A 19,081-nucleotide genomic window follows, 5' to 3' on the forward strand; every position below is an offset into this window, starting at 1 on the left:
AACTGTATGTTATACTGAACTAGGAAAGTATGAGGTGAGATTTGCGAATAGTTCATAAGCTTAAGAAAGATGTAGATGAGGCTGGGAACAAAAGAAGCAAGATGAGTCATGGAGAAATGCAAGGTGAGTAAGGTTACCAACACATTTACCATATGAGTGTAATGAAGAGGTTGTACACACTTACACAGCTGAGTGTAATGGTACATGGGACAGGTTGAGGAGATAGAACACACTTCAAAGTAATTGCTGTTCTGGTGTAGGGTTTGTTTAACTGTAGGAAAACTACTCTTATTTGCATACACAATTTATTTATGGTGATGGATTCTGAATGATAATAGGTCAGTGGTTGCCTCTCTTTTATTTTAATTATTTGTTATAGGAAGGAAATAGATGAGTGGTAATGCTAGTTTGAACTTGATGTCACCAAAGTGTAAGGACAAATGAAGATATTATGAAAGATGCATAAAATACTTCCAAAAGGATAGTACACATTTCAAGACAAAAAGAAGTGGTAATCACAGTCCTTCCAAAAGGATAGTACACATTCCAGAACAGAAAGAAGTGGAAATCTTGGTCCTTACACCATACATGACTATTTATTTTATTGTTTTCATTGATGATAAGATAAGAAATGACCTCTTAACTGTGTTATTTATTTTGGTGTTCAGATTGCACTGTGAATGACTTCTCTATCATAAGATACCATCTTAGAGTATCTGTGAAGAACAGTTTGGGTAATCAAGAATCAGCAAGTTAAACCTCTCTCAAGAAATGAAAAAATTAAAGCCTCCACAGATTCTAGAATAAACCCAATGTGTATCATGATCACCACTAAGTTCAATAACTAGTCGCCATCTCAGTCTCATTTCGATTACAGACATTGCCTCTATTGATGAGTGTAACCACAAGTCTACATTGAGTTTCTTACTTTCCAATGGGTCTGGGTGCCACTACTAGCATTCCTCCATTATAGAGTTTGACATAATCAATGGCAGAATATATAAAACACCATTATAGAATTGATCTTGCTATTGATCTAAAATATCACATCTTCAATTATGACAGTCAACTGCTACTGCTGATGATGGTAATGAAGGAAGTCGCTGGAGGTATCAGTTATCCCTCATTATGGAAAGGAAAGAAAGAAACTTTTATCCATTAATGTTGTCATGAAAAACTATGTTCCCATCCAATAGATGTATGCTGCTATTCAGGATCTGAAATTAAGCAATACATGCCAGTAAATCCACCAGATTTTCTATGAATTACTATTTAATGGACCTTGCTTTGTGGCCAGGAGGATTATGATACCAATACAGCAGAGATTCATTTACAAACTGTTGGTATGGTGTGAGGAGCATAATGTTGCCTTAAATTGTTTCCATATACCAGCATTCATTTTGCTAGCACCAATGTCAGAGCTATGATACCAAACAACAAATAACAGCCCAGATCATCACCTTATCTGTATTTTATAGGGGCCACAACACATTCAATTAAATACCATCTGTCAGTCATTCACTCCACTGCATCATGATCATGACTCATTATGATACAAAACTATACAATGATCCATACAGCAAGGACAGGATTGTTTGCACTACTCTAAGAGATGTTTCAGGTTTGTTCTTGTGACTTCTGTGCAGCAGCAGATATTTGTATACTAAGTTCTATCACCTCTTAATAGATCATTCAGCCACTGAGTTGTACATATATGATGTGGGAAAAATACGTTATAGCTGTCAACTATATCAGATGATAGGTTTGCACAGAATGCTTTATAGTCAGTGGCCCCTATCAGTTAATTTCTTAAGTGTATCAGAGAAGTAATTTGTTTAACACTTGTTTTCTTAACAGTAAGCTCATTAGCAACTGACCTAGGCACATGTAATTTGTATGAAATTTCTGGGATTGTAGATCCAACTTGTGGTTACATACAGCCATGCTTTATTTGAATTCACTTTATTATTACCATTAACTTATTTTGGCAGAAGACACATACGTGGCTACACTTTTATATACCCTGTTTTGACTGACATCATTCAGAACATATTTAGTGGGATGTCCGGAGACTTTTGCCACATAGCGTATGTTGGTTTGGACAGATACCTCAGTCTATAGTAGTAGATTACCTAAACAGTCTTATGTTCCAGTAAGAGCCAATTTACACTTAATTTATAATTTTCTTGAAATATTCAAACAAGTAGTTGCATGTAGAGTCACAAGAGAATATAAACATTACCAAATTACATCTAGCACCCCATATTTCTTGCTACAGAACTCTTAATCAGTTGTGCTACTTAAAACAAATCTGAGAAAATTTGATTATTTTAGGTCCACTGGATCAACTTAGTCTGCTTTGTAGCTGAATGGTCAGCATAACTGGCTGCTATTTGGAGGACCTAGGTTCAATTCCTGGTACTGCCAAGGACTGTTTCCTTGGTGGGAGGACTGGTACAGGGTACACTCCACCTCATGGTGTGAACTGATGAGCTACTTCAATAAGAAATAGTGGCTTCACAGTCTGGAAGGACAGCAAAATGCCCAGGAGAGCAGTACAGTGTCCACATGCCCCTCCATATCACATTCATCTGCATGACACCACAAGGCAGCAGATGACAGAGTGGCCAGTCAACGTCCCTTAGGCTATCAAGGATTGGACAATGAGCTTTTTGGTTCAGAATGTGTTGTTTACTTTATATATTTTTATGTGTAATGGAGAGGATTCATTATAATTATTATCAAAACATTAAATAGTTATTTCCAGCAATATCTGGTGTCTCTAGATCATTTACTTGCAATGCTGAGTACTTTAAATGGTTATTCAGTGTATTAATGGCAATATGGCTAATATTGAATGCAAATCATTAAAATGTTATATATGTGCAAACAAGACTATTACTTACTTGTAAACATTGTTGGTAAACTTGTTATAACTTCCTAAGGCCACAAGTGTGCCAAGTCCAAGGCCATAAGAGAAAAATATTTGTGTGACGGCATCAATCCATACCTATGAAATATGAAATTACCTTGCAAATGAATTGAATTCCACAAATAAATTAACTACATTATTTTTTTTATTAAGTCACCATACCTCAGACTCCTGCAATTTGGACAGGTTTGGGCTGATGTAAAATCTGATTCCCTCAGCAGCTCCAGGTAATGTAATTCCACGTATCAGGAGTACAGTCAGAAGCACATAAGGAAACAGAGCAGTGAAGTACACCACCTAAAGTTAAAAAAATTAATATTTAATTATTATTATTGTAGAAAATTGTAAACCCTATGAATGATATGTTTTAAGAGACATTTGTTTGTCAGGTACTCTGTTGAAATAATGAATCATACAACCAACAGTTCAAAATATTAAAGTAAATTGTCTGGATTATTATGAAACATTGTGGCTTCCATCAAGTAAGAAAATAATAAGGTGCACTGAATATTTGTGAACTGCACTCATATATCATTCATTAAAAACTAAAAGAAACTCTGCCTGAACAGGCCACCAGTATCAACTGGCTGCTGTGTCATCTGCAGCCCAGAGGCATCACTGGATGCAGATATGAATGGGCATGTGGTCAGCACACTGCTCTGCCAGCAATATGCCAGTTTACAAGACTGGAGCTGCTACTTCTCAATCAAGTAGCTCCTCAGTTTTCCCTCACAAGGGCTGAGTGCACGCTGGTTGCCAACAGGGCTCGACAGACTGGATGGTTACCTATCCAAGTGCTAGACAAGCCTGTCAGTGCTTAACTTTGGTGATCTAATGGGGACCAGTGTTACCACTGTGGCAAGGTCATTGGCATATGTCATTCATACTGGCATTAAATATCAGCTGTCTTCTGATATTCTTTAGAGCTGAGTATCAAACAAGACATAGGTGTTAGATCAAGGTTTTAAACTAGAGAAGAATCATATTCTTATCTCAAGTTAAATAAACTCCAAAATAAAAATCCAATGCTAACTTCTGATATAGTTTCCACTGTCCTGTTAACCACAATCTTATCCCACAGTGTTATGCTAAGAAATTTTAAATGGGATAGAATTTTCCATACTTGGATCATCTTCATTAAAAACATCAAATCATTTAACTGTGTGTCCTACTTTCTACATCATGCTAAACACTGTAAGATGTCACATTATATACAGTGACAACTATTTTGTTGACAGTGTTTGAAACTTAGCTCATTGATAGGTAATTCATTTTACTGTAAGCTCAAGACTTCTCATGTAGTTTTCTTCTGGGGTAATAATTCATTCAAAATTTGACTCAGACATTCAAATTGGACAATATCTGTGGTCAAAATTTACTTTACAGTTACCAAAAAAGTTTTTGCAGTGGGGGGAAGATAAAAGATAACTTGCTTAGAGTCAGAGTACTGGAACTGGGCAAGGATGAAGAAAAAAATTAGAAATGGCCTTGTCAAAAGAACCATCCTGTCATTTTCCTACACTAATTTAAGAAACTCCAATTTGTCCCTTATCTTAACTACTAAACCAGCTTACTTAGTTTTTACAGTAGATGTGATCTACTTATATCCTCCATTACATTATCAGTAACATTCAATGGAACTTTTCACAATAATTGTTTTAAGAGGTACAGATTTATTTTCATAGTGAAATTTTTACATGAACACTAATTTACTTCTTTTGTAAAACTTTAACATTTCAGTCTTCCATGTAAAAGTTTTTCATGTAGCTTATCACATAATGATTTTTCCTCTATTTACTACTTTCAACAGAAAACATGTCAAATATTTATCTTTGTTTGATATTTGTGGAAATAGTGTGAAGATGATTTGTTTAGAAAATGACTTAACACTTTTGAGATTGAGCCTGACTCTCAATCACTCTCTCTCATGTCACTGAGTGACATTGAGGCTTCATGTCGAAATCGTTAAAATTTAAGGAGTTGTTAAAATCGTATTTTTATTTGATTGAAATAATTGATGAGAGATTTACAATATTGGTGAAGTAATGAACAGTGATGAAATAATGTGAAATAATCACTTTAGCTTCCAGACAGTAACATATTGTCCTGGAGCATTAGGCAAAGGTAATTATCGTCTACAGCTGTCTTTTACATCTCTTTAAATTAACACAGAATCTAAAGAAGAAGAACTAACAAACAAAAGCCACTACATTGTTTATTCTACTATTTACCTGCTGTCTCATCTACAAGATTGGTGTTGGTCTACATTCTTAAAAGTGTTAGTCTTCAATCACAGATTTTTCTTGTTACTTAACCCATATTTATTCTACACAAGCAAAGCTATGCCATACATTATGATAAAATACCTCAATAGTCTGACATATAAATAAAAGTTTACTTTGCCAGTCCATTTGACACCCTTCCAGATGCAAAAGTAGCACATGACCCAAACAAGTAGCAGAGTCCCAGCAAGCTCCCATCTAATACCGCCAACATGCTCAACACCTTCTGAAATCTGTAGTGCCCGTCGTCTGAAAGGCAAGATAAAATAAAAGCTAGTTGGTATATACTGATGTTGCAAAGGGATCTTTCATATAATCCTCAATTATATGTAGTCTGGCAGACTTCATGATATATGCACACATGCCCAAATGTACTCATGAGCGTGCACACACACACACAAAAACACAAACACAAACAAACACACACAAACAAACAAACAAACAAACACACACACACACACACACACACACACACACACACACACACACAAACACAAACACACATGCACGCGCTCAATTATTAGCTTGAGTTGCAGTCTTAGATGGAATTTAGTTACAGCAACTGCTTATTACTGGTAGTGTATGATCAACTCATTAAATGCCATAAAGTTGGTTAGCCAGTATTTGTTTGGTTAAGTTACTCTTAATCCATAACTCATCAAACTAGTTAAAATTTGTGAAGCGATAAGGTCAAAGAAGTATCAGTTAATTTAGCTAGTCCAAGAAGTCGGTAATGTAGTGAACATATCAACCCATAAATACTTAATATTCACATTTTTAATGACAACTTGTTAAAAGTTTTCCCATTTGACAGTTTTGGAGTTTCCTTATAAAAAATTTAAACAAATATTTTTGTTATATGTAACAGAAGGCTTTATTTTCAATCTGAATCAAAAAAATCTACACAAATCCTGTTCTGCTGAGAATCCGAGAAGGTTTTTAAAAAGTTTATTATTGATAGCTGTTCACATTGAAAAATTTTATTTCCACCATATGATTTTGAAAATCAAATGATTCTTAATGGAACTATCGAGGCTATAATAATTTAACTACAGCTCTTAACTGCGGGTAAAGCATGAAAATTTTCCAAATTACAATCTCTCGATGCTCAGTGTGAACTACCTATTCTGATCAACAGATTTGGGTTGGAACACAGAGAAATATTATGATAGTGCAATGCCAATGTTGCTCAGAAATACTATGCAATGTTCCTACAGATATACATGCATGTCCAAAGGAAAGGCACTGCAGTGACTATGGACATTATAAAATACATAAAATGTGTTTGAAGTAGTGAATATGGACCACAGTCAACTGTATAATGGAATGATGACAATGAAAATTTGTGCTGGGCTGGGCTTGAATCTCAATTTATGGCTTATCATGAACAGTTGCCTTTCTATTAGGCTATATGAGTCCAACTAATGACCAGACCCAATCTTACATATGTTGTCAAACATGTGTCTATAACCTGGACTCATATAATCATGTTTATTCCTGTACAGGGGAGACATCTGGTGTTGACCGTGAATTATGCTCAGATGTTGTTGTTGTTGTCTTCAGTCCTGAGACTGGTTTGATGCAGCTCTCCATGCTACTCTATCCTGTGCAAGCTGCTTCATCTCCCAGTACCTACTGCAACCTACATCCTTCTGAATCTGCTTAGTGTACTCATCTCTCGGTCTCCCTCTACGATTTTTACCCTCCACGCTGCCCTCCAATACTAAATTTGTGATCCCTTGATGCCTCAAAACATGTCCTACCAACCGATCCCTTCTTCTAGTCAAGTTGTGCCACAAACTTCTCTTCTCCCCAATCCTATTCAATACCTCCTCATTAGTTACGTGATCTATCCACCTTATCTTCAGTATTCTTCTGTAGCACCACATTTCGAAAGCTTCTATTCTCTTCTTGTCCAAACTAGTTACCGTCCATGTTTCACTTCCATACATGGCTACACTCCAAACAAATACTTTCAGAAACGACTTCCTGATACATAAATCTATATTCGATGTTAACAAATTTCTCTTCTTCAGAAACGCTTTCCTTGCCATTGCCAGTCTACATTTTATATCCTCTCTACTTCGACCATCATCAGTTATTTTACTTCCTAAATAACAAAACTCCTTTACTACTTTAAGTGTCTCATTTCCTAATCTAATTCCCTCAGCATCACCCGATTTAATTTGACTACATTCCATTATCCTCGTTTTGCTTTTGTTAATGTTCATCTTATATCCTCCTTTCAAGACACTGTCCATTCCGTTCAACTGCTCTTCCAAGTCCTTTGCCGTCTCTGACAGAATTACAATGTCATCGGCGAACCTCAAAGTTTTTACTTCGTCTCCATGAATTTTAACACCTACTCCAAATTTTTCTTTTGTTTCCTTTACTGCTTGCTCAATATACAGATTGAATAACATCGGGGAGAGGCTACAACCCTGTCTCACTCCTTTCCCAACCACTGCTTCCCTTTCATGCCCCTCGACTCTTATTACTGCCATCTGGTTTCTGTACAAATTATAAATAGCCTTTCGCTCCCTGTATTTTACCCCTGCCACCTTTAGAATTTGAAAAAGAGTATTCCAGTCAACATTGTCAAAAGCTTTCTCTAAGTCTACAAATGCTAGAAACGTAGGTTTGCCTTTTCTTAATCTTTCTTCTAAGATAAGTCGTAAGGTCAGTATTGCCTCACGTGTTCCAACATTTCGACGGAATCCAAACTGATCCTCCCCGAGGTCTGCATCTACCAGTTTTTCCATTCGTCTGTAAAGAATTCGCGTTAGTATTTTGCAGCCGTGGCTTATTAAACTGATAGTTCGGTAATTTTCACATCTGTCAGCACCTGCTTTCTTTGGGATTGGAATTATTATATTCTTCTTGAAGTCTGAGGGTATTTCACCTGTCTCATACATCTTGCTCACCAGCTGGTAGAGTTTTGTCATGACTGGCTCTCCCAAGGCCGTCAGTAGTTCTAATGGAATGTTGTCTACTCCGGGGGCCTTGTTTCGACTCAGGTCTTTCAGTGCTCTGTCAAACTCTTCCCGCAGTATCGTATCTCCCATTTCGTCTTCATCTACATCCTCTTCTATTTCCATAATATTGTCCTCAAGTACATCGCCCTTGTATAAACCTTCTATATACTCCTTCCACCTTTCTGCCTTCCCTTCTTTGCTTAGAACTGGGCTGCCATCTGAGCTCTTGATATTCATACACGTGGTTGTCTTCTCTCCAAAGGTCTCTTTAATTTTCCTGTAGGCAGTATCTATCTTACCCCTAGTGAGATAAGCTTCTACATCCTTACATTTGTCCTCTAGCCATCCCTGTTTAGCCATTTTGCACTTCCTGTCGATCTCATTTTTGAGACGTTTGTATTCCTTTTTGCCTGTTTCATTTACTGCATTTTTATATTTTCTCCTTTCATCAATTAAATTCAATATTTCTTCTGTTACCCAAGGATTTCTAGCAGCCCTCGTCTTTGTACCTACTTTATCCTCTGCTGCCTTCACTACTAGATCCCTCAGAGCTACCCATTCTTCTTCTACTGCATTTCTTTCCCCTATTCCTGTCAATTGTTCCCTTATGCTCTCTCTGAAACTATGTACAACCTCTGGTTCTTTCAGTTTATCCATGTCCCATCTCCTTCATTTCCCACATTTTTGCAGTTTCTTCAGTTTTAATCTACAGGTCATAACCAATAGATTGTGGTCAGAGTCCACATCTGCCCCTGGAAATGTCTTACAACTTAAAACCTGGTTCCTAAATCTCTGTCTTACCATTATATAATCTATCTGATACCTTTTAGTATCTCCAGGGTTCTTCCAGGTATACAACCTTCTTTCATGATTCTTAAACCAAGTGTTAGCTATGATTAAGTTGTGCTCTGTGCAAAATTCTACTAGGCGGCTTCCTCTTTCATTTCTTAGCCCCAATCCATATTCACCTACTATGTTTCCTTCTCTCCCTTTTCCTACACTCGAATTCCAGTCACCCATTACTATTAAATTTTCGTCTCCCTTCACTATCTGAATAATTTCTTTTATTTCATCGTACATTTCTTCAATTTCTTCATCATCTGCAGAGCTAGTTGGCATATAAACTTGTACTACTGTAGTAGGTGTGGGCTTCGTATCTATCTTGGCCACAATAATGCGTTCACTATGCTGTTTGTAGTAGCTTAGCCGCATTCCTATTTTCCTATTCATTATTAAACCTACTCCTGCATTACCCCTATTTGATTTTGTGTTTATAACCCTGTAGTCACCTGACCAGAAGTCTTGTTCCTCCTGCCACCGAACTTCACTAATTCCCACTATATCTAACTTTAACCTATCCATTTCCCTTTTTAAATTTTCTAACCTACCTGCCCGATTAAGGGATCTGACATTCCACGCTCCGTAGAACGCCAGTTTTCTTTCTCCTGATAACGACATCCTCCTGAGTAGTCCCCGCCCGGAGATCCGAATGGGGGACTATTTTACCTCCGGAATATTTTACCCAAGAGGATGCCATAATCATTTAACCATACAGTAAAGCTGCATGTCCTCGGGAAAAATTACGGCTGTAGTTTCCCCTTGCTTTCAGCCGTTCGCAGTACCAGCACAGCAAGGCCGTTTTGGTTAACGTTGCAAGGCCAGATCAGTCAATCATCCAGACTGTTGCCCCTGCAACTACTGAAAAGGCTGCTGCCCCTCTTCAGGAACCACACGTTTGTCTGGCCTCTCAACAGATACCCCTCCGTTGTGGTTGCACCTACGGTACGGCCATCTGTATCGCTGAGGCACGCAAGCCTCCCCACCAACGGCAAGGTCCATGGTTCATGGGGTGATGCTCAGATAGCCTAATGGTAAGGCAGGGAATTTTACTTCTTTTCTCCACAACCTTTAAATCCTGCTAAATCAACTTAAACTGCAATTAACAAATACAATTGTCTTTGGGGATTTTAATGTTAATTTTAAAGCTAACTGCAGTAAACAACAACAACTGACCAATCTGTTCTTATCTTATAATATGACAGCAACAGTAACAGATGACACTAGATGTTTAAATGGGTCTGAAACAATAATTGATCAAGTATTTGTAAAAATAAATGTGAGCATATCGCTGAAGTAATAGAGACAGGGTTCTCGGATCATAAGGCAGTCACGTTAACATTATATAATATATCTATTAAGGATCCAGTGGTGAGAAACAATTTGTAAATGAAAACAGCATAAGAGGTTTTAATCACATGTTAAAAAACATAACTTGGGACACAGACTCAACCTGTGATGTAGATAAAAAGTTTGAGTCATTCCTAGCAAATTATTGACATTGTTATAATATTACATTTCCTATTAAATGAGTCAAAATTAAAACCAAAACAAAGACATGTCTAACACAGGGAATAAAAAAATCTGCAGACACTCTTTGAAAGTTAATCACATCTGTAAAAAATACTGTTGCATTAAAACCATATGTAAAAATTTACAGGAAAGTATAAAAAATGTTATAATAGTGGCTAAGAAACTAAATAATGATTCAGATCAGGAAAAATACTAACAAAATAAAATCAACCATGGAGGTAATAAATAGGAGCACAGGTAAACAAAAAAGTAAAAACAGCATTCTTGTAATTAAAAGTGAAGGGAAAACAGTTGAGGACCCACTACAGATGGCCAACATATTCAACACACATGACCCAAATATCGCAACAAAACTAATTCAAGGAAGATATGATTTCAACTCCAGAGTGCAACTACCAATGAATGATAAAACCATGTTTCTATACTCTGTTACTGCATTAGAGGTACAAAATGACTTAAATCAGTTAAAAATAAAATTACATGTGGCTGTGATGGGATTCCAGATGAAGTAATAATGAACAATGCAAGATACATAGATTTCCCTCTTGCTGATGTGATTAACATGTCATTTAGCACAGGAGTCTTCCCAGAAAAACTAAAGAAATCGATTATCAAATCTGTTTACAAGAAGGGTGACCAGTCTGATGTTATCAATTACTGGCCTATGTCATTGTTATCTAGATTCTCAAAAGTAATTGGAAGGGTACTGCATGAAACACTGTCTCATTTTCTTAGCAAAAATCAAATTCTAGTTAAAGGGCAAAACAGTTTTAGAAAAAATATGTCAACTGACACCCCAATTTATAACTTTTTTAAACTGATCATAAATTCTGTAGACAAAAATTAGTTAAGCTGTGGCCTGGTTTTGGACCTGTCTAAGGCTTTTGATGTCATTGACCATAATTTACTGCTCAGGAAACTATATTGCTATGGTGTTCGTGGAGTAGCACATGATTGGTTGAAATCCTCTCTTTCTAATTGGTGTCAGAAGGTAGAGATAGAGCATGCAGGTAAAGTCTACTCATTGTCATACCAAAGTGTCAGGTATGGCGTGCCGCAGGGCTCTGTACTGGGGACATTGCTGTTCTTAATATTTATAAATGATTTGCCAAGCCATTTATCAACAGCAGATGCAGTATTGTTTGCTGATGACACCAGCCTATTTGTCAATGCTATGAATGAAACTGACTTACTGGAGAGAGTCACAGTAGCCACAGAAGAAGCAAACATGTGGTTTACAAACAACAAATTAATTGTTAATGACAAAAAAGACAGTTTCGATGAACTTCAGACATATAACAATTGAAGTAAAATCTGACCTAACTTAAAACTTCGGCAGTGTAAGATAGAGCAAACACCCCCCCCCCCCCCCCCCCCCACACACACACAAAATTTTTAGAATTATGGCTAGATGAATATTTAATGTGGGAGAAACACACAGAAATGTTAAACAAAAAATTAAGTAAATATTGTCATGTTCTTAGAATACTAAAAAATTCCTGTAGTGTTGATGCTGTGTTATGTTCATACTTTGCACTAATACATAGCACACTAAGAAATAGTATCATTATTTGGGGAAATACCAGTTTGGCCAAACACTTGTTTGTGCTTCAAAAGAGGGCAACAAGGATAATCAGAGGTATGGCACACAGAGAATCATGTAAAAAAGTTTTCAAGGAACTACAAATCATGACTCTACCATGTATCTATATTTATGAAAGTATATATTTTATGAAGGCACACCAGGAACATTCTTTGTTAAACAGTCAAGTTCATAATTACAAAATGACATATAGAGACGACTTTCATAGAGAAAGTCACACAAAAGCTATGTATCAAAAAAGTGTTCTTTATCAGCCAAAAATCTTATTTAGTGCACTACCAAAGGAAATTAAAAATATACCATAATTCAACATATTCAAAAAAGATCTTAAAAATATGTTAATTATAAAGAGTTTTTATAGCATCAAGGAATACTTAAAACACCAGCATTCAATATACAGTAGCTTATTTCCTTCATAGTAATGACCCAAAATGCTCATTGAAAACTAAATTGTAATCATCTATTATTCTAATTTAACACATTATGAATGTTGTTATGCATATGGTTTCGTGTTATATGTAATAATACATTATTTATGGAGATATAATTGTAAATCTTTTCATATCCTATTTTCTGTGTAAGGCAATGTATGACAAATCCTATATCATTTTTATAATGTTGAGATACAAGGATACTAAGTAAATAAATAAATAAATAAAAACTGGTTATGATAAGTGGGAAATCATGGTTTGAGTCCACGTCCATTATACATCTGATGGTTGTCCACATTCACAACTATGAATGTGTTTCATCAATTCCATGTTGGCTATAGCCACTGCAGTGCTATTCCTTCAGAAATGCACACATGTCAGAAAGAAAACTGCATCGTATTTCTGAACAACACAGCCACTGTAATATTGACGCAGGCAAACGACTTGCAATTAAAATATCTCCCCTCTATGGGAATATCTATAATGAATGTACAAGTGCAGGCTGTAGCCATATGTTTGATGATGTATTGAACTTTGGGTCTGTCTGTGAGTGGTGCTTGGATAGCCTAGTGGTAAGGTGACCACTTGCAATATGCGGGTAATCCAGTTTCAAGTCTCAGCCTGATACAAATTTTCATTGTCACCATTCCATTATACAGATGAATGTTGTCCATATTCACAAATGTGAATACACTTCATGTAGAGAAATATTTGTGCAGGAAATTTGCAAGCTGATATTAAAACAGAATTAGAGTAAAAAATGAGACTTACTCCCAGAACTCCTTAACAGGATCTGTTAGTTCCCTCACAGAGATGTTTAATTGATTCACAGCACATATTTTTGAATTTGCTGTGCTGTTATATGGCACTTCCCAGCAAGTCAAATTGCTTCTTTCGTAAGCATTCACACAGTTAGGTGTGTTCCAGTAATTGTTACACGTTCTCCAGGGAACATCTGAGAAAAATAGAAATTTCAATTTTTTATTTATTGTTATAAACTAACTACAAGAAAGCATTCAAAATTAACACAGACAAGAAATAAAATAAATAATGTTAAAAAAATCAATCACACTTCTTTTATTACTTTCTGAAGTAATTTCTTGTTTTATGTGGAGGCAGAGTTATTGTTTGTAACAGTTACATAAGAAAAAAATTGAAAATTGCATCATGTGTAAGTCACTTTTAATGACTTTATTTAAGTCTACATATAAAGGATATGGCATGTCTCATTCCATGCAGGTATATAGGTAAAATGGTCAAACAATTTAGTCACTTTCTGTTCTTCCCTTAAAAAAATTATTAGTTAGTGTAAGTAAGAAAATTATGAGAAACACTCAGAAATTATTTTCTGCATGAACATAAGATATCTACACAAGTAAGAAAAATAGCGTTTACTGCACATGCAGGTCTGGATCTTAACTACATTGCTACATAATTGCTGCCACTGCTCAGTCATCTAAAAGAGTGACATCAGTTTATGCTTGATTGTTTCACTTCATTATTATTGTAGCAGTATACCACTCTCATGAAATGTCCTCTCTCTAATCAATACATCAGCTCCACCAATTGGTAAAACATTTTTAACAATCCCCTGCTTTTCACTTCTTTATGAATATTCTGATAAATCATCACAACAACTTATGAACAAGTGGTTCACTAATTATTTCTTATCTACAGATCAGAAAGATTTAAAAGTAGATACCTGTTGCTGTCCTCTTCTATCCATTCAGAAAAATGTCTAGTGGTCACTTCAGTTTCTGTTCAGTTTTAGAAACACATTTACCCATCTGTATGCAGCAGATGGTTAAAAGTAAATCAGAAGTAGTGCAAGATACTATAAGAACCATTGCTTGACATGTGCAAAATGGAAAACACATTGCAGTATTGTACAAGGTATTCAACACAACTTACTTTTGGTCAACATAGAACTTATAATGCAACAGCCTCCCCCAAGATCATTATGAACTGTCCAATACCACCTTTTTCATATGAATCTGTGTATTTATCATACAACTCAGTGCTTTCTAGGGCCTTTTATGTTTGTTTTTATAGGTACCATTCAGTTCAGTATGACCTAAAGGAACTATTCTTCTCTGTAAATACATATAGAATATTCTGGCATGACGAACATTCTCGTGATTGTTGATGGATTGTTGTCATTAACAAAAATATGTACATATGCCAAATTAAATAGCAGATCATAAAATTGAAGTAATAAATGTTTAGCAACAAATATTGAGAGGCTGTGGAAATGTTAGCATAAATAACTAATTCCTCTAATTACCATAATTGAAGTTTGTAAATTTGCTAACACAAAAACCTCCTTACAATTCAAATGAAAATAACAATCATTATCCGGTGATGTAATTTCATTCATTATTCATTTTTATGTAATTCATTGTAATTAATGATGCTTGTAAATTATGCAGATATTTACCTTTTGTTGCCTACGCCACCCAAATTTACGAAATTCTGGTATTTAAGAAAATGTGTGTATTTAATTTATGTAATGAAGTGAAGCAGAATGTGTATACTTTGAACAAATGTTAGCAATAAAATCTATGCAGTCACTAATTACGAAATTAAAGTAAAGTCAAAATAATTGTTGAAATCAGATCGTGAATTAGTTTTCACACATAAAACCAAGATGATGATAAACATATTATGTTTTTTGACATTATATTTTATAATCTGTACAAATGTAACAGCAGTTAGTTTAGATGAAATTGTTTTTAATTGTGAGTTACATTTTGTAATAAATTAACAGTGGTAGCGATTGCTGAAATTGTATTTAAAGCAACACAGTGATGCTGTATGGGGCAGTCCGTCAAGTTTTCTTTACTTCAGGAGTCAGTGCAGTTCAGTTCAGTTTAGCTCAATTTTATCAGTTGTTTTGCACTTATGTCAGTTCTGTCGATCAACTGATGTCAATAAATAATTTGTCAAGCTTGAAATTTTCAAGATGTTCTCATTGTTTGTAGCATCCACAACATCGATGAACCAGAGGCCAATGCAAGTTAAGTAGTAACGTTTAAAGATTGTTAACAACTTACTTGTACTTTAAAAGCCAGAAAAAGCAAATTTGCCAACATTCTCACCAAGGTATTTAAAATTGTAACTCACAAGTGTCCAAACGTCCAGAAATAGAAAAGGGGGCTACGGCCATTTTGAAACCTCTAATGCAGACAGTTTGGGGAAGAAGCACTGCTGTTTCAAGTATTAAACCAACTGTAAGCATGCGCAGCTTTCAGAATAGGCCAAGCTACAGCCTATGGTTAGCTTAATATTGGCAACAGCAGTACTCCCTCCCCAGGCTGTCTACATCAGAGGTTTTGGGATAGGCTTAGGCTTTTTTTTATTTATGGATGTTCAAACATTTCTGAGTTTGAAATTTTAAATACATTGATAAGAATGTTCGGGAATGTGCTTTTCGTGGCTTTTAAACAGATTGCTTTTATGGACTGACTACAAACACCTCTTGATGTAAATATAGTTTGTAAAACTGGACATGTCTTTTTTTAACAGCCACAGTGGTCCTTATTTGACACTGAAGAATGAGGTTGTACACAAAAATGATGGCAACTGTGGTTAAGATCAATATACAAACAATACTTTACATTGAGTTTTTCTAGAACTGAAAACTCTTCTTTGAAACTAACAGAAGTAGAAGACAATGAGAACTTTTTAGCAGAGTTGTCTGAGAGTTCATGCCTTGGAGAAATATTATCAAGAAATTGCATACAGTACAAAATCATGCTGCACGTTTAAACAATTGAAAAAAAAATATAAAGGTATTTTTAAAAGGAAAAAGCTTAAAGGTATAAAAGCAGCGAAGGAAATGTAATGAGATATATAGTGATGACAAGATTAGGAATTGCTCACAAATATAGTAGGGCCAACAATATTCTACATTCTGAAGGTGTAACTAAAAGAAGAAGCCAAATTCCTCTTTTTTCCTGAAGTTGCATAATTTAGTATCAACATCAGTCCGAATACTGAGTAACACAACAGTTTTACTAAAACATTGATTACAAATAATACACAAAAAACAAAAATAATAATTTTTTAAAAATATAAGCAATTGGATAGATAAAAGATATACTCACCAAGCAGCAGCAGGAGAACACACATATGAAAAGCTAGACTCCAAGTTCACAAGAAAACACAGCAGTAGTGGCAGAACCAACATTTGAAGTGTCAGAAACAGCATCATCATCATCATCATCATCATCATCATCATCATCATCATCATCATCAACAACAACAACAGATATGGTAGTATTAAGAACATTATCAACCGCACCAAATACAGCCACAAGCAACTCACCACAGTCCAATGTATGGGTACATCCCGAGAGGTGCAGGAAACCTGTCCTTCTCAAGGATTTTTGGTATCTCATCAGGACACGGGAATTTATATGACAGCACAAAACGTAAATAAAATTGTAACCAGTTTTCACCCTAATCACCTGGAGATTTTAAGTCTAAATGTTCAATGCCTTAGAAATAAGTCACTAGAACTAGAGGTAGCAATAAATAGTGCAAACATTGACTGAAGGTGCATCATAGAGCACTGCGTCACAGTTGGCATCAAAACTTCTTGTCGAACTCTAAAGAGACTAAATTCAGAATTGAAGATATCTACAGATCCACAGTTCATAGAATATGTTAAGAATTACAAGAAGGTATATCAAAAAGGAATTGCCAAGGCAACACTTATGAGTAATGACAACTTAATAAGACAACAATAAGATAACAAATCAAAAGCCATATGGGATATTGTAAAGACTGAAACAGGAAAGAGATGTCAAGACCAGGATATAATCATCAAAAACACAGAAAATGTCAATATTATAAAAAAAGATTTGCCAAATTACATCAACAATTATTTCATAAATGCAACAACTTAATTAAGGTCGAAATTTACAAATGAAGAGAAAACTGAATTTTCAAAAGCTGGTTGTAGCATGAGGATAGATCCAACAGATGAACATGAAGTATTCAAAGTAATAAAAAGCTTGAAGCCTAAAATGTCATCAGGAGTAGAAGAGGTGTGTGTTTATATCATAACAATGACAGCTGCACAAATCGCAAGGCCCTAGGCACACATAGCCAACTTATCATTTAGTGATAGAGAGTTTCCAGAAAGAATCAACAAATATCTGAGTGACCATAAGTTACTAAATAGAAATCAGCACGGCTTCCAGGCAAGTAAAATGACAGAAACAGCACTAATATGCTACACTGAACAAATAGTCAAAAATCTAGAAAAAGACAACAGTGTAGTAGTAATACATTTAGATCTTTCCAAAGTATTTGACACTGTCAATCATGCTATTCTTTTAGAAAAACTGGAAGCATTAGTTATTCATGGAACACAGAAAAAGTGGTTTGAATCATACCTACAAAACAGAACACAGATTGTAGGACTGATGTCAGATTACTCCAACCACAAAATAAATTTAGTGTCAGATGGAAAAAAAAGCTGGAAATAGGAGTGCTGCAAGGCAGTATTCTAGGTCCATTATTGTTCCTTGTCTACATAAATGACTTTCACACCTTAGACAGAGCAGCAAAGGCCATACTATTCGCGGATGACACTAGTGTGATAACAGGTGCAACAAAGTAAATGCTGCAAACAACTACTGATCAAGTAATAAAGAATGTACACACTTGGTTCAACACAAACCAGTTGTCAATATATGCAAATAAAAAAAAATTATGCAGTTTGGGAACATATGTCAAAATGTAAATCTTGATCGGTTATTGGGCGGTAAGGCAATAGACAGAGTGGCATCAACAAAATTGCTGGGGATTCATGTAGATGAAAACCTTAATTTTAATGATCATGAAACTTATGCAGAAACTTAACTCAGCTTGTTTTGCTTTTAGAATTATTGCCAATGTCTCTACTGCAGAGGGTGCCAGGATGGCATATTTTGGCTATTTTCAGTCTCTTGCAACATATGGAATAATATTTTGGGGTTTCACCACTTATGATCTAAATCAAATCTTTCTGTCCCTCTTTCCTGACGAAGCAACCGTTGGTTGTGAAAGCTTTAATTTTGTGTGTATGTTTGTGTTTGTTTGTGTGTCTATCAACCTGCTAGTGCTTTCATTTGGTAAGTCACATCATCTTTGTTTTTAGATATATTCAGTTACTTATATATAAAAAAACAAGACACTTTACCACAGTCATACATCGCAGTATTCATAACACCACAAAACTCCTAACTGGACATTGTGGTTCATATATAGCAGTTGATTTTAAATGAAACTGTTGAGCAAACAATTATGTATATGAAATATTTAATTGTATTTACTTAATAGCATATAGTGAATCAAAGCTTTTATTAGTCTTAAGTAATGTGACTGATAGTTAGTCAGAATATAATATTAAATTTTACAATGTCTCCCACTAATTTCTTGGCTTATGCATTGTTGTATAGGGCCTGCTATTCTCACGTTAATATGTCTGAAACTGTCAC

At 35.4% G+C, this 19,081-nt stretch overlaps 1 protein-coding gene across 2 annotated transcripts in view; it reads right to left on the reverse strand.

The window, feature by feature from the left end:
* Positions 1 to 19,081, reverse strand: part of LOC126297678 (sodium- and chloride-dependent GABA transporter 1) — a 346,980-nt gene that overhangs the window by 60,897 nt on the left and 267,002 nt on the right. For both annotated transcript variants that reach the window (XM_049988789.1, XM_049988788.1), the window contains exons 4-7: positions 13,365 to 13,548; positions 5,331 to 5,463; positions 3,095 to 3,229; positions 2,907 to 3,010 (exon numbers count right to left, since the gene is read on the reverse strand). In XM_049988789.1, the coding sequence (XP_049844746.1) occupies positions 2,907 to 3,010; positions 3,095 to 3,229; positions 5,331 to 5,463; positions 13,365 to 13,548 (556 nt within the window). The remainder of the gene's footprint in view (positions 1 to 2,906; positions 3,011 to 3,094; positions 3,230 to 5,330; positions 5,464 to 13,364; positions 13,549 to 19,081) is intronic.

The sequence above is a fragment of the Schistocerca gregaria genome, chromosome X, assembly GCF_023897955.1.
Source record: "Schistocerca gregaria isolate iqSchGreg1 chromosome X, iqSchGreg1.2, whole genome shotgun sequence".
In the NCBI taxonomy this organism is placed as follows: domain Eukaryota; kingdom Metazoa; phylum Arthropoda; class Insecta; order Orthoptera; family Acrididae; genus Schistocerca; species Schistocerca gregaria.